The sequence below is a fragment of the Chelonia mydas genome, chromosome 2 (assembly GCF_015237465.2).
Source record: "Chelonia mydas isolate rCheMyd1 chromosome 2, rCheMyd1.pri.v2, whole genome shotgun sequence".
NCBI lineage: Eukaryota > Metazoa > Chordata > Testudines > Cheloniidae > Chelonia > Chelonia mydas.
The window spans coordinates 219,791,032-219,805,415 of NC_057850.1; the positions used below are offsets into that span (position 1 = coordinate 219,791,032).

A 14,384-nucleotide genomic window follows, 5' to 3' on the forward strand; every position below is an offset into this window, starting at 1 on the left:
CACACACCTCTACCCCGATATAACGCAACCCGATATAACACAAATTCAGATAGAAAGCGGTAAAGCAGTGCTCTGGGGGACGGGGCTGAACGCTCTGGCGGATCAGTGCGTCAGCATGTCTGGCTCTGACATGCTGCTCTGAGCAGTGTGTTAAGGGTGCCAGGCCGGGGCCAAGGAGTTGAATAAGGGGCAGAGGGTCTCGGGGGGCGGTCAGGAGACAGGGAGTAGGGAGGGTCGGATGGTTCAGAGGTTCTGGGGGCAGGGCGGTCAGGGTACAGGGAACGGGGGCATTGGATAGGGCGTGGGAGTCCCGGAGGGGCCTGTCAGGGGTGTGGATAGGGGTTGGGGCAGTCAGGTGATGGGGAGGGGGAGGAGTTGGATCGGTCAGGGGTTCTGAGGGGTCAGTCAGGGGGCGGGAAGTGACTATTAATAACGGAAATGCTCAAGGCCAAAGCAAGTTCAATATAACACAGTTTCACCTATAACACGGTAAGATTTTTTGGCTCCCAAGGACCATGTTATATCACGGTAGAGGTGTATTTTTATAAATATTTAAAGCCTGATCCACAGACTTCCACTGACTTCAAAGGGGTTTGGATCAGGCACTTAGGTCAGAGATCCTGAAACAGTTCAGAAAGTATTAGACTGTGGTGAATACAACACCAGCAGTTTTACTATATTGGTGATAAAAATAAAGCAATGGAAGTAAAATCCCCACATGTGAGGTCTCAGCACCCTGCCCTCTTACACTGTGTAGATTTCAGTTATATATGGAATTATTATTCAGATGACTCTATTGAATTGTTTTTGAATTATGAAATAAATAGGAAGCAGGGACTTTAATTACAACTGCATTTTCTAAAGTACAGACTGATACACATCAATAGGGGGAAACCTGGCCGTATTTAAGTCAATGAGAGTTTTGCCAGGGACATCAATGGGAACAGGATTTCACTTATTGTACACTAGCAGTGTACTATAATTATAAGCTCTGTTTATGTTCTGTGAGCTTCAGTATCCATATGTAGTTTACACCTTCAGCTTTAATAGGTTTGTGAATGGAACAATTACACTTCAGTCACTGAACAACTTAAAAATAATTATGTCACCATAATTATTCAGATTAAAGCATTACAAAGATACCGTGCATTCTAGTCATTCTTATAACTAACAAGCAACAACCGGGATCAGACCTACAGTACCTTCTCTTGATATGATTCATAGAATCATAGAATATCAGGGTTGGAAGGGACCTCAGGAGGTCATCTAGTCCAACCCCCTGCTCAAAGCAGGACCAATCCCCAATTTTTGCCCCCGATCCCTAAATGGCCCCCTCAAGGATTGAACTCACAACCCTGGGTTTAGCAGGATTCTCTACCTTATTTCTACAGCCCTCTTAAGGAAGGGGAACCAGTACCAAACCTGTCCCATGAATTCTTAGTCTTTAAGGTCACCTACCATGTCAGATACTAAGTGGTATAAAATGCCTTTTAGCAACCCAGAAATGTTTTGTTTAAACATCTTGACAGCCTATATTTTTAGCAACCTACCCCCAAACTTGATAAATTCTATATCATCTTCCAGGATTGGTCTTGATAGGTAGTGCTTTTACCCCAAAGTCAAACAGATGCGACATACAAGTTCAGTTTTAATAGACAGGAAAACAAATAAAGGTTGAGCATTTCTCTGTCTACACATTGCATAATCTACTAAGCCATTACACCTGAAGCTGAGCAGGCAAACGTTACAGCGCCTCATCTCACCGGCTAACTTTTCTGTAAAACAAAAAGCTGCTGCAACTCACCAGTCATCTACAAAAATAACCCCAACAGCTTTCAGTTTGTTTCACCTGGCTACAAAGCGTTAAGGAGGAAATCCCCCTCCCCCCCCATCAAAGCAACAGAGCCACTGCAAAACCCCTTCATCTCAGCCGCTCACATCACAAATAACTGTCTCGGGAGAAACTTTTCCAAGTGGCACACAGAGGCAGAGTGACAGAAACAGCAGATCTCTGTCAAACACGCAGATGACCGACTCTCGCTCGTGCCTAGGCAGAGCAGTACAGAGACACCCCCTCCTCCCCGCTCCCAGTGCGCGGCTATGTGTTGATACACGATCCCGGTGCGTCCCCCCCCCTTGGTGTGTCTACCTGACGGAGTGTAAGGGAATGAGCAATGCCAGTTACCGGGGAGCGAGCGCCTTTCTTGCAGAGCGGTCCCCTGAAGACTCCTTTAATGCCACGGTAGTGCCCGTTGCTGAGATGCCTGGAGCTGATGACCAGGTAGCACGCCATGCGGGGCCGGGCGGGCTGAGGACGGGGCAGGGGCTCAGCCCCGCCGTGCGCTGCTTGTGGGGGGGAAACGCGGGCTGGCCCCTCCTCAACACCAGCAGGAGCAAGTGCTACCCCCGCTGGGGACCCCGCCAGCGTGAAGCGGCGACGATCTCTCCCCCAGCGCCCGCCTTGCAGCTGCCAGCAGCAGGATGCGCCGAGGGCAGCAGCGGCAGCCCGAGCGCGGCGAGGGGAGCCGGGAAGCGGCCAGTCCGCATGCTGTTCCGCGGGGCTCCGGCAGCTCCGCCAGGAACCAGGGCAGGGCGCAACTTCCAGGCCGGGGGCGGCACCTCGCTAGCCCCGCACCCCCCAGGCGCGGGCACCGGCAGGCGCAAGCCAGGCGGGGGTTTCTCCGCGGCAGCCGGTCCCCATGGCCGGTCCCGCCGCCCGGCGGGGCGCTGCCTGCAGCGGGCTGGCTCCGAGTCCTGGGCACCAAAGTCCTTCAGGTGCCGCCGCCGCTGTGGGGCGGGGCGGGGCGGCGCCGGGAGAGCCCCTCAGCCGGCCCGCGAGCGAGGCAGCAGGTGGGAGCTGCCCCTGGCCGCTGCGCTGCCGAGCGGGCTCGGAGCAGCAGGGACAGCGGCGCGAGAGGCGCACACGGGCGGGGGCAGCACGGCCGCGGCTGGCCCCTGCGTAACGGGGTCAGCCTGCGAGGAGCCCCCGAGCGCCGGCACCATCCTCGGCCCAGCTCCTCTGCTCAGGACCGGTACTGTCCGCTCAGCCTCTCCCTCCGTGCCTGTCTCTCCGCCCCCCTCTCACTCCTTCCCGCCCCCCTTCCCGGCTGAAGGCAGCCGCCACAGCTCCCCAGCTGGCTAGGACTGAGCTCCTCAAGTCCCCCGGCTGCGTCCAAGGTATGGTATCAAAGGGGGACACGATGGTTTCCCAGCCATTCCTACCCGATGAGTGGCGCTGAAGTGCAATGGGGCCCTTCCCTGTGAAGCAAACCAGCCGGGAATCGGGCTGCTTGGGGGGGTTGGACTCGGGCTGCTTGAGACGGAAGGAAATTCCTCTCTGCAGCCACCTGGTGTAGTAGCCCGGGCCCCCGCAGCCGAAATTAGGCTTTCTCCTTCGCCCTGGCTGTACTGGGGAGGGATGAATGATCGCCGTCTCCCAGCAGCCAGCTACGAGAAAGGAAGAGATTCCTGCCACTGTTGACTAGAAGCACAGATTTACAGGGGACAATGATGAGAGAGGCTAAAGTTGCACGTGTCTCACAGTTGAGCAAACTGCCTGGAAATCTTCCCAACTTCTGTCTCTGCCCTTGTCATGATTTCCTTCTGCCGCTCCCCCCGCCCCCCCAAAAAAGCTCACGAGTTTAGGTGGGTGGCGTCACTTACAACCTAAATAATTTACATAGTACTATAAGCATGAAACGTTTCCTGCATTAGGCAGCTAAAACAGGTTGTCACTTTCCTCTTTGCAAGGTACACTCACCATAAATCTCCTAGCTTGCTATGCAAACTGAGCTTCATTTCATCAATGGATAAGCATTGTCTCAGCAGATGAACTATAATTCAGCTAATTCATTAAAAAATAAACCACGAAGTGTTAGTAATTACCTGTAAGCTGCATATTTGTTTCCAGAATAGTGTTCTATATTTTATATATCCAGTATAAGTAGAAACTGCTTAGGAATCCTCCCTTTACAAACCCAATAAGATCCTCTGTATTTTCAAACATAGTGAATTAAAGTAGTAAACCTGGCAAGTTTTAGTTTAGGAATCTGAAGGTATATATTTCTTTTGCACAAGACAAATGCTGTAATAAGGATATCAAAACTTAGAAGATCACATGGCTGTGACAGTTCAACTGTCTTGCTTTGACTTTCTCAATTAAATAGTGTTAATAAGGTATTCATGTACTATATAATCTTGATTGAACATACTTGAGAACATTTCACGTACTGTATTTAACACTAGATTTAATATATAGATATGTACATACATACATACACATATATATACACACACCTAGAGAGAGAACAAAATAGGGCTGACAGCCTTGCAAAATGAGTCTTAAAAGGCATCTTTAGAACATAAAAATTAACTATACAGAAACAATAATATTCTACATTTATGTAGTGTTTTTAATCCTAAAGGATCCTCTATGTTTTTTAAAACTATAGGCATAGAGAATTATTGAAATTAAAGGATCCTGGGGTGAAGAGTGACAACTAGTCACCATACTGTCAGTTATTGGGGGTGTGGGTGGGGAGAAATGCTGGTCAAGCACACAAGTGAAAATGCTATATTTGGGCCCATTAATATTTATATATTTTATATTGGGAAAAGTGACTTGAGTCCATTAATATTTTTATAAAACAAACCAGACTTTGGGACCAAGTTGAATTGCATCTGAAATCAATGTCCAAACTATCATTGACTTTAATGGAAGCAGGATTGAGCCACTGTTTTTTAAGTGTGGTTCTACTATGGAAAGTGATATGAGCAAATGGTAGTCTGTTACCCAAATGGCCTGATTTCTGTGTTAACTAAAAATGACATCCTTTTATGCTAGTGACAAAAATATGTTTTTACTATTTTTCTCCTGTTAGCACTCCATAGCTAACAGAGCTGTGAGAGTGAGCCAGAAATTATTCTTTCTATGATTTATACAGCTGATTAACAGAATCGTTAACCACGTTCCAATGGCAGAGGTAATTCTTCCCTAATTTATTTCTTTGCAACCCTATTTCAAACCATAGCATTGCAAAGATGTAACTTTAGGTAGAATTTTGGCCTGCAGCTTGACTTTCAGATGCAAGGCTGAGATTGCAGATCTGGCAGTTAGAAAAACATCTTTCTCAGCTGTGAACTGAGTAAATTTGCTTTGTGTGTCATTTATATCATGGAGAATCATTCTCATTTTCCAGATCATGAAAGCAATTTAAGGGCCCATCTGAAAGACCCACACAGAAGGCCAAATTCCTTCAATCCATAAAGTGCCACGAGCAGCCTCCCACACTGTGGAAGTGGTGCAATTCCACTGTGAAGTTAAAGAGAGGATGTAGAGCAGTTCACACCTTCTACACCCCAGAGACCTGTACTCTTTCCACTCTAGAAGGCAGAGGGGTTTGGTGGGTGGCAACGACAGAGCTGGATTGGCTAACCCATACCACCTGCTTAGGGAGCTACAGCCTTGAACATATAGCAGTGGATGTGCAGTAGCTTCACGGCCTGGTAGGACAGGGAGAATATTTTCCTCGTCAAACCTCACAAAGCTTGGCCAGTTCATTCCCCGAGGTTGTGTGTAAGGAACATGTTTGGCCACAGAGTGGAGTGCACAGTACTCATTTTATCCACCTGGGAAGGGCTCAATTGACTCTGCTGTATTTTGTTAACTAAAATTCATTTTAGGCTCATTCCAACTTGCAAGATCGGGGAATAATAAATATTGCTAACTGGATCTATTTTATGAACAACTTGGTAGATACAATCATGAGGAGACTAATAGTTGTTAAATGGAACAACTAGAAATTGTCAGTCTCTAAACAGTACATCAAGGCTGTGGAGGTACTGTGCCATCCTTTCACTAATCACAGGTAATCCAGAATTTTGATTCTTAATTATATTCAAGATACTTTACACTGTCTGGGCCTAATTCTCCACTGCCTTGGACCACGTGTTGTCATTTCTAGCTGTGTAAATTGGTGTAAAATGCTACTATTCTGCTTTGGTAACATTTTACACCCACTCTGTGCTCCCTTTGCAGATGTGTAAGTGACTTCTCAAGATGCAAGGAAGCAGGGAATCAGGTCATCTGTCTGTAATGTTAATTGGAATAATGAAATGTTCTCCAGCTCATCTGTCCACTCAATTTACACAAGGTTGGTATTATTAATAAGTGCACTTAGCATTTATTACCTTGAAATTGCTTTATAAACGTTAATTAATCCTTACAGTCTCTTGAGAGGTATTATTATCTCCATTTTACAGAATCAGATCCTGAAATCCCTATTCAAGCAAAAGTCTCATTGAAGTCAGTTTTGTCTGAATAAGGAGAAGCTAAGACAGAAAGGTTTAGACCAAAATTTTCAAACTTATGTCTGAGGTTAGCTACCTACATAAGTGTTTATCTTCACTGAAAAGTTAACTCAAGTGTTGTTCCCAACTCAGATTCTATCCACACACTTTTAACTCAAGTTAGCTAGCCCCTTAGGGGCTATTGGCTAAATTCCAAGTGAACACAACTCATCAGCAGCTAACATGATCTCTCTGCCGTGGGGATGCAGGCTAGTTCCACTCGAGTGCCACTATTCCTCCAGTGCCTTCCCACATTTCCTTCTAGTGCCCAGAAAGGATAGACAAGTCTTCCCATAATTCCCTGGGAAAGAAATGAAAGAACAGCTCAGTTTAAAGCAGTGCAAAGAATGCCCCCCTGGGATATGCCTCCAGAAGTCTTTAGTGCCATACCCGAATGAGTACAGTGAGAGTGTGGATACACAGCTTGAGTGTTATTTCAGTGTGGCAACTCTCACTCAAGTGAGGCTAACTTGATACAAGGGTGTTGGGGTTATGGTCTAGTAATGGGCATCAACTAGTTGCAAGGAACTCAAACATTTTAATCCCAGATTTAATATTTATCTCCTCTGTGGCAGCAGGTAACATGTACTCTAGGCCAGTGTTATCAAACATGGCTGCTTAAAGTCAAGCATTTACAGATATATTTTGGCACCAAAGTATGTAGTCTAATTTTCAGAAGTTCAGGGTTCCTAAAGCTTCAATAGATGTTCAGAGGAGAGCAGCACCTGTGAAAATCAGATCACTTTTAGGGTATTTTTTACTCACAAGGCTACTGTGAGGACTAGTTAATTAAATAAAATTTTTAATAAGGAAAGTGTTAAATATTACATAGATATTAGCCACTCAAACTAGCCATTTCTTAACCAGCTACGTACTGAACAGTTAATCATCTATTATTTTCAGAAGAATGCTGAATAAATCCCTTTCACACCAGTGAGCAGTTCAGTTAAGGACTCCACAGCAAAATCCCAATATTTCCAGTGGGTAAGAGTGTCCACTGATATCATGATCCTTTCCTTTAAGAAGTAGTATTCATTGGTTTCTCATCACTGTTAGTTGTGCTGTGAATTAGGAAAAGCTAAAGAATAATATGTAGCCACTGGTGTGAAAATTGTAGAGAATGACTCCAGTGTTACAATTCGGTCCCATCTTTATAGCAAAGAGGTTCTGATAAAGATGAGATGTGAAAGTGATGAAGATGTAGTAATGTTTTCATACACTTGCCAGTTTAATATGTTTTTATAAATATTTAATACATCAATCTCTTTATGAAGAACGAACATGCTCTGCATTTCAATATATCTCTTTATATTACATTTGCCTAATAGTAAATTCTATAAAGAAAATTTCATTAGACAGACATCTGTAAGAGAGGTAACTCAAATTTTGATTTCTCTGTGATGGTCTTTACTCTGTTCAGTCTCCTTGTATTTGCAAACTATATATGTGCTGATGGTCTGGATATCGAAAAACTGCATAAAGCTGCTTTATTATATTCTTGTCCATATGAATGGGGAACTAGAACTGAATGTTAAATGCAAAACAACTCTATTAAAATGACATTAAAGCTTAGATGTAAACAGAAGGAAATGTTGTCTAAGCTGTTACTCTTAGCTCTCCCATATTACGCAGAGAAAGAAAACTGTGGAAGTACAGGCGAGGCGAAATCTCCTCCTTATTCCAGGAAGAGTTAAATTAAAATCAGGGCATATTTACCAGCACACCTTTTAAATCTGGTGTTAGGCAGGGCTGTGTCTTGACCCCTGCACTCTTTTGTTGGGCAATGGATTTCATAAGGTAGCATTCCATCAGCTCCATAGGCATTAAAATTGGTGATTTCTTGCTCTCAGACCTTGACTATGCTGATGACGTTGCTCTTTCTAGTACAGAGCCCCGATAGGTTTTGCAAGGTACTCCAGCTAATGGAGGAGGAGTCGACTAACGTTGGCCTACATGTTTTGTGGTCAAAGAGAAAGCTGCACCCATCTAGGATCAGATCCACGCATGACTCCAATCTCTTTGAATAATCAAATTGTCGAAGCAGTCTCCAACTTTTCCTATTTGGGTTCTCTACTCACGAGTTCCTCCAACTCTCACATGGAGGTTCTCCACCGGATTGGCATTGCAGCATTTGCCATGGGTCGTTTAAAACCAATATGGAGTCAACATCATCTTGGGATGACAATCAAGTTCAGGATCTATTCAAGCTGTATCATCTCTGTACTGTTGCATAGTTGTCAAACATGGACACTATGCTCCTCACACTGGGCAAAGTTGGAGGCTTTTCACACAAAATGCTAATGTCATAAATTGAGCATAAAGTTGAATAATTTCATTTGTAAGGTAGATGTTTATGGTCACTCCAGTCTACAGACTACTGGGGCTATTGTCCACAGTTGGCTTCTTACACTTTTCAGACATGTTGCGAGCATGGTGCAAGACATTCCAGCGAACACCATTTTACGGATGGCTTGTAATATCTGGGATAAAATTCTACCAACCCAGGGGTGGAGGCAGCACATAGGTAGACTCCCTATTACATGGATGCATCAAGTCTGCCCTGACATTGGACTCTTAGCCAGGGCAGGGAGGGAGCCTGCCTTAGCCCCGCTGCCCCATGGGGCTGGCAATCCCGTGGGCTGGATTGAAAGACTTAACGGCCAGATCCAGCCCACGAGCCATTGTTTGCCCTCCCCTGCACTAACAGATCCTCTCTGGGGCCAGAACTCCCTAACTGTTCCACAGTGGAGCAAAACCTGCCTACACAATAGAATGATGAAGACTTCCCTCCTTTGGATTTTTCCTAGAGGTAAGGGCATTCGATCTCCTCCTCTCCTGGTATTATCTGCATTGATATTTATGTTACATGGTCAAGATGTCACATATTCATGTATCTGCCCTAATATTCACAATATTGTCCCCATTGACTGGCACTGAGTTTTACTTTATCTTGACATTTTAGTCATCATCCATGTTGCCCTGCCATCAGACACCCACAAATTGTCCACACACATAAGTTAGTTTAAAAGGGTACCACCGAAGGCTCGGGGACTGTGAACTGGCCGTCGTGCCTGTAATGTTTATGAAGGACTCAGGAGTCATGTTTGCCAGTAAAGAAGGTGCAGCACTTTTTATTAAGTTCACAAGAACGCAACTCAGGAAAAGGTGTGGAGAAGTTGGTGGAGGAAGAATGCTGAAGATGCAAAGCACATGACTTTTCTGCCACTCCTGTGGCAACAGTTCACGTATATTCCAGCCACAGGAAGCAAACGTATCAGTGAAGGGGGACCATCCACTTCTTTATGGGTGGGCACTTCACATGGCAGTTCACCAAGTGCCTCTGGCCAGAAGCCTGAAAATGAGCAAACAACTATTTAGTGTGAACACAATAGGAGAAAAGTTAATGTAAAGTCTGCTAAACAGCCACTAATAAATCTGGCTTATGTCTCTTGCCCTCAGCCAGGAAGGGACAGAGATATTTTAAAATCTGGAATCAATATACAGCCAAATATAATGTTCTTTATTATGAAAAAGAAAAAGGCTTAAAATGGCCATAAATCTCCATGCCTGCTTATTTCCTGCTCTCTCTCCCTCTGGAGTGCTCCCCCCACAAACCTGTCAAAGTACCTTTGGTATTCCAGTCCTTGCTTTCCTTTAGCAGTGGCTGTCAATCACACTGAACTATCATTTTGGGGCTCGGGGCATGATATTGGCAAACTTCCACTGAGGACTACATTTAATCAACAAAACTCACATCCAGTAAACTAGATGTTTACTCAGGCACCACTTGGACTGCTGCACGACCTACAGCATCCCTATATATTTCTATAGATTTTATTATGCACCACCAGGAGACCACGGTGTTAGTTATGCACGTATCATGGTGACAGCATTTTATCAGTAGTCCTTGATAGTTCATCAGCAGACAACATTTAAAGAGCTTTTACAAAGAAAGATATCACACACCAGAGAAATTTTAGGTTGACAGCAGTTTTGCCAGTTGGAGTTCATAATTCTGATACTAATTGAACATGAATATCCCTACATTATTACTTGTCTATGAAACAATAGTTTTAAGATTCCTTATTCCTGGATCATTGTAGAATGTCATTGTACCTTGGAGTAGAACAGGGGAGGAGACAGAATTTTGCAATGATGTAAACATTTCAATGATAATTGAAAACAGAAAAACAAATGAGTGATGAGATCAGTGTGTGAAATTCTCCTCTGTGCAGAGAGCTAGAAGAAGAACAGCTCCCCTGTAATTCCAATTTACAACCTCAAAAGATGGCTTAAGTGGACTTCTGCTGGCTTCCTCACAGTGGTGAATTTCACCCTAAGTATATTACAGTGACAACTTGCTTTGTGGCCAAGGGTGTCACAGTACTGAAGAGCAAAAGTAAAATAGATGCTTAATTAAATATAAATTCAGTTTTTATTTTTGCAGTAATTTTGGGTTCTAATTATAACAATCTAATTTGTAAACAACACATGCTGAGGTTTTGACAGTGAAGTTCTGATGAAACATAGTGTACACATTTTAATTACATACAGTTCTAATAGAGTGAGCACTGCAGCATTTCTGTCATCTTTGAAATGGTAACAAAATGAAAAAAAGTTTTTGAAATATGAGCGTGAAGGTAATGAGATCAATAAATGTCAACTAGAAAAAGTAATCACAACTCTGGAGACTCACTAACCTTTCTACAAGTTCCAGAAATAATAGACTAGCTTGGGATGAGGAATTCTTTAACCATGAAAATCAGATACAATTAGAAGAGGAAAGAGAACCAGGTGAATTTAACTAAATAATTCTTTTGTCTTTCTCCTAAGCTCTTCACTAGTCTAGACTTCTGTCTACTCTGGTCTTGAAATCCAAAAGTGTAATGAATAAACATATATGGATAACTTTATTGTCAGAAGTAAAAAGGAAATAGGAACATAGCATTTCATATTGAGGGTATGTTTCTGCTCCCATTGAGGTAAATACTAAAAATCAGCTGATCTCCATAGAAATTGTAGGTTCTCAGCACACCTCAGGATCTGGCAATAAATTGGCACCTATATATAATTTATGCAAACTCAGTATTTGAAAATGAATTAAATCAATATTAGAAATTGTATGCTTTGTTTTAATGCCCCGTGGTAGGATCTAACTTAAATAAGAGAAAATTTAATATTCAAACTGTTAGATTAAATAATATTTGAAATGGGAATATTGGTATTTATTTAATTTTATTAAAATGTGCAAGTGGCATTGAACCTTAGGTGAAAAAGCAAAGAAATAACATTTTGTTAAACCTATGAAGAAAGGCAATAAATTCCTCAACATGAGGCATACAATCTTCTTGAAAACATTAACATTTAATGAAAGAATGTTCAAAATTCACTAAGGATTTATATTACAAATAGATGGATTTCAGGGAAATTTACTTAAAAAAAAAAGAAAGGAACAGAATACACAGGAATCAATCCATAATGTAGATAACTTATTAGAGAAGCCCTCTTCTCTTTTCAGAGTAGCAGCCGTGTTAGTCTGTATTCGCAAAAAGAAAAGGAGTACTTGTGGCATGTTAGTCTCTAAGATGCCACAAGTACTCCTCTTCTCTTTGTATCCATGCTATTGAGTCCCACCACATGGTGGTGACAAAAAGGTAGACTGAAGCAAGTATATATTCTCCAAAGGCCTAGGGCCAACTTAAAGGTGCTTGCAGTACAAAAACAAATGCAATTTTTATTTATCATCATTTTCATTAATAAAGTTACTTCTAAATGCTACTGTGTGCATTGAACCTGCCTTGGGACACTGCCAATATACATTTCAATTCTACTGTGCTTGCCAGAGATGATTATGTGAAAAGCATTCTGCAGATTATGAAAGAGCTCAACATAGAAGCACACACAGTACATGAAAGTGGGATTTTCAGATTCTCAGTTATATCTCTTTTCCCTCTCAGAACATTTTCCTGTTAGAATCATAGAATCGTAACACTGGAAGGGACCTTGATAAATTATCTAGTCCAGTCCCCTGCACTCATGGCAGGTCTAAGTATTATCTAAACTGTTCTAATATTCATATGTCCAATTTCCTTAAAAAGAACCAGGTGAAAACATAGGCCCCAGTCCTCCAAACACATACTTATTTGCCTGCCTTTAAATATTGAGTAATACCATTGGCTGCACTGGGACTATTCACATGAGTAAAATTATGCACATGCATAAGTCTTTGCAGAATTGAGGCTTTAGACTGGGAAGAAGATGTGCAGCTTGTAGGCAACCTGAACCATATCTAATATCAAACTAGTTTCATGCTGAGGTACCCTGTTTTCACTGTGGGACCTCAGAACAGAGAATTATGAAAACAGGGTAAATATGTTCTGGAAATCTGTGATTATTCATTTCAGAGCTAAATAAAGCTATTTTCTCTTGCTCGTATTTGCTTGTCACGTGGCTTTTAAATACTCCTGGCCAGACACTGCTTACATGCTCTTCTATGTTTCTCACACTACATGTGTATATTATATATATGTTTTATGTGGGAGAGGCATGGTCAGGGCAAAAAATCACAGTGCTGTACCCAGGGACAAAGCTTATGCATGTTTTGAAGTCCATATGCAGACACTGTGCTAAGTACAAGAGTAACTTATAATTCACGTTTGAAGATGTCAAGTACAGAAGGCCGTGACAGTGCAAGGACTGTGTATGTGAGCAAGCAAATGAGGGAAAACATGGTTGATGGAGAGGGCTAGCTTTACTATTGAGCTGTGTGTTTGCCTCACTGGCAATATGTGGGCAAAAACAGAGTAGTCTCTGAAGACTCATGGTAACTCAAGAAGTACCCCCCTCAGGCCAGGTCAATACATGGACTGTCTGCAAAATATAGATGGTGGGCCAAATTCAGCCTCACCTCAACTCCATTGAATTAGATGAGCTTACTCCATGGATGGATGTGGGCACAATGCTACATGAAAGATTAATATGTTGTGTGTTCCCTTATCAACTAGAAGCAGGAGGAAGTTCCTTGGGATAGTACAGTCTGCCACTGTCAGTGTTACAGGCTGGTTGGCTATTAAGGAATAGTTAAGACGTATCCCATAACTTAGTTTGTCCTTGCTCTCTAGCAGAGCTGGTCAAAATTTTATGAATTATTTTTTCACCTTTTTTTTAAAAAAAAGCCCTTTTCAACAGAAAGACTTTTTGTGAAAAAAATGGCTATCAGACTGTTCCATTTTTTGTAAAAATGTGGGCCTTTCATATATTTGATATTTTTTCCCAAAATCATTGCAATGTTTGGATTGCTTGTTCATTCACCAAACAGCAGGCTTTCTTGTGTTCCACTATTGTACCTATTCTTAATATAATCTCTCATTTACATCAGTGGCCTTTATCCCACTCTGACCAAGTCAGCCCCTCTTCATATTCCTCCATTGGCTCCCTCTCAGCTCCTATATCTTGTATAATTTTCTCATCCTAAGGCCTGACTCCCAGGTCTGGTAAGGCCATTTTATGTCACATTAGTGTCCCAAAGAGACCAGAAAAGTCCAGTGGAGAATCCTCCCTGAGTAAGGGGCAGTCTACTGACTAAGGCTGCTCTGCTACCTCCTGTGTTCTTACCAGCCCCAGTGTAAAGGGAAAGGGGAGGCATCTAATGCCACTGGTAAAAGACAGGGTTGCTGCTGTACAGGCCCTAACCTGTGCCAGGATTAGGTGGCCTTGAATCAAGGAACTGCAACCAGCCTTCCATCCACATTATCTCAGCTGCGCTCAAAAGGAATGGAGAGCCATGCTCCAAATAAATGACTTCCCCATCTCCAGTTTACATTTCTGATTAAATTTCCCCATCCCACTGACCCTACAGAGATGGGGAGAGAGCAACTGCAGAGTTAGTCAATAGAGGCTACTCTGACATAATCAGAAACCCATCCTATACACATGGCTTGTTTCCCTCCATGCAGGGAGATAAAGTCCATAGTGGGCAAGGCGTACAGTCTGTCTGTGAGAGTCCATCTACTCAAGCCACCTATTGTGCAGGAGAA

General features: G+C 43.0%; 1 protein-coding gene across 1 annotated transcript in view; it reads right to left on the reverse strand.

Moving 5' to 3' along the window:
* The window catches only part of ZNF804B (zinc finger protein 804B), a 352,328-nt gene extending 349,157 nt beyond the window's left edge, over window positions 1-3,171 (reverse strand). Inside the window, 1 exon segment of the mRNA XM_037890738.2 lies at window positions 2,186-3,171. Within this exon segment, the coding sequence (XP_037746666.2) occupies window positions 2,186-2,293 (108 nt within the window). The 5' untranslated portion in view covers window positions 2,294-3,171.
* Between the last annotated feature and the right edge of the window lie 11,213 nt (window positions 3,172-14,384).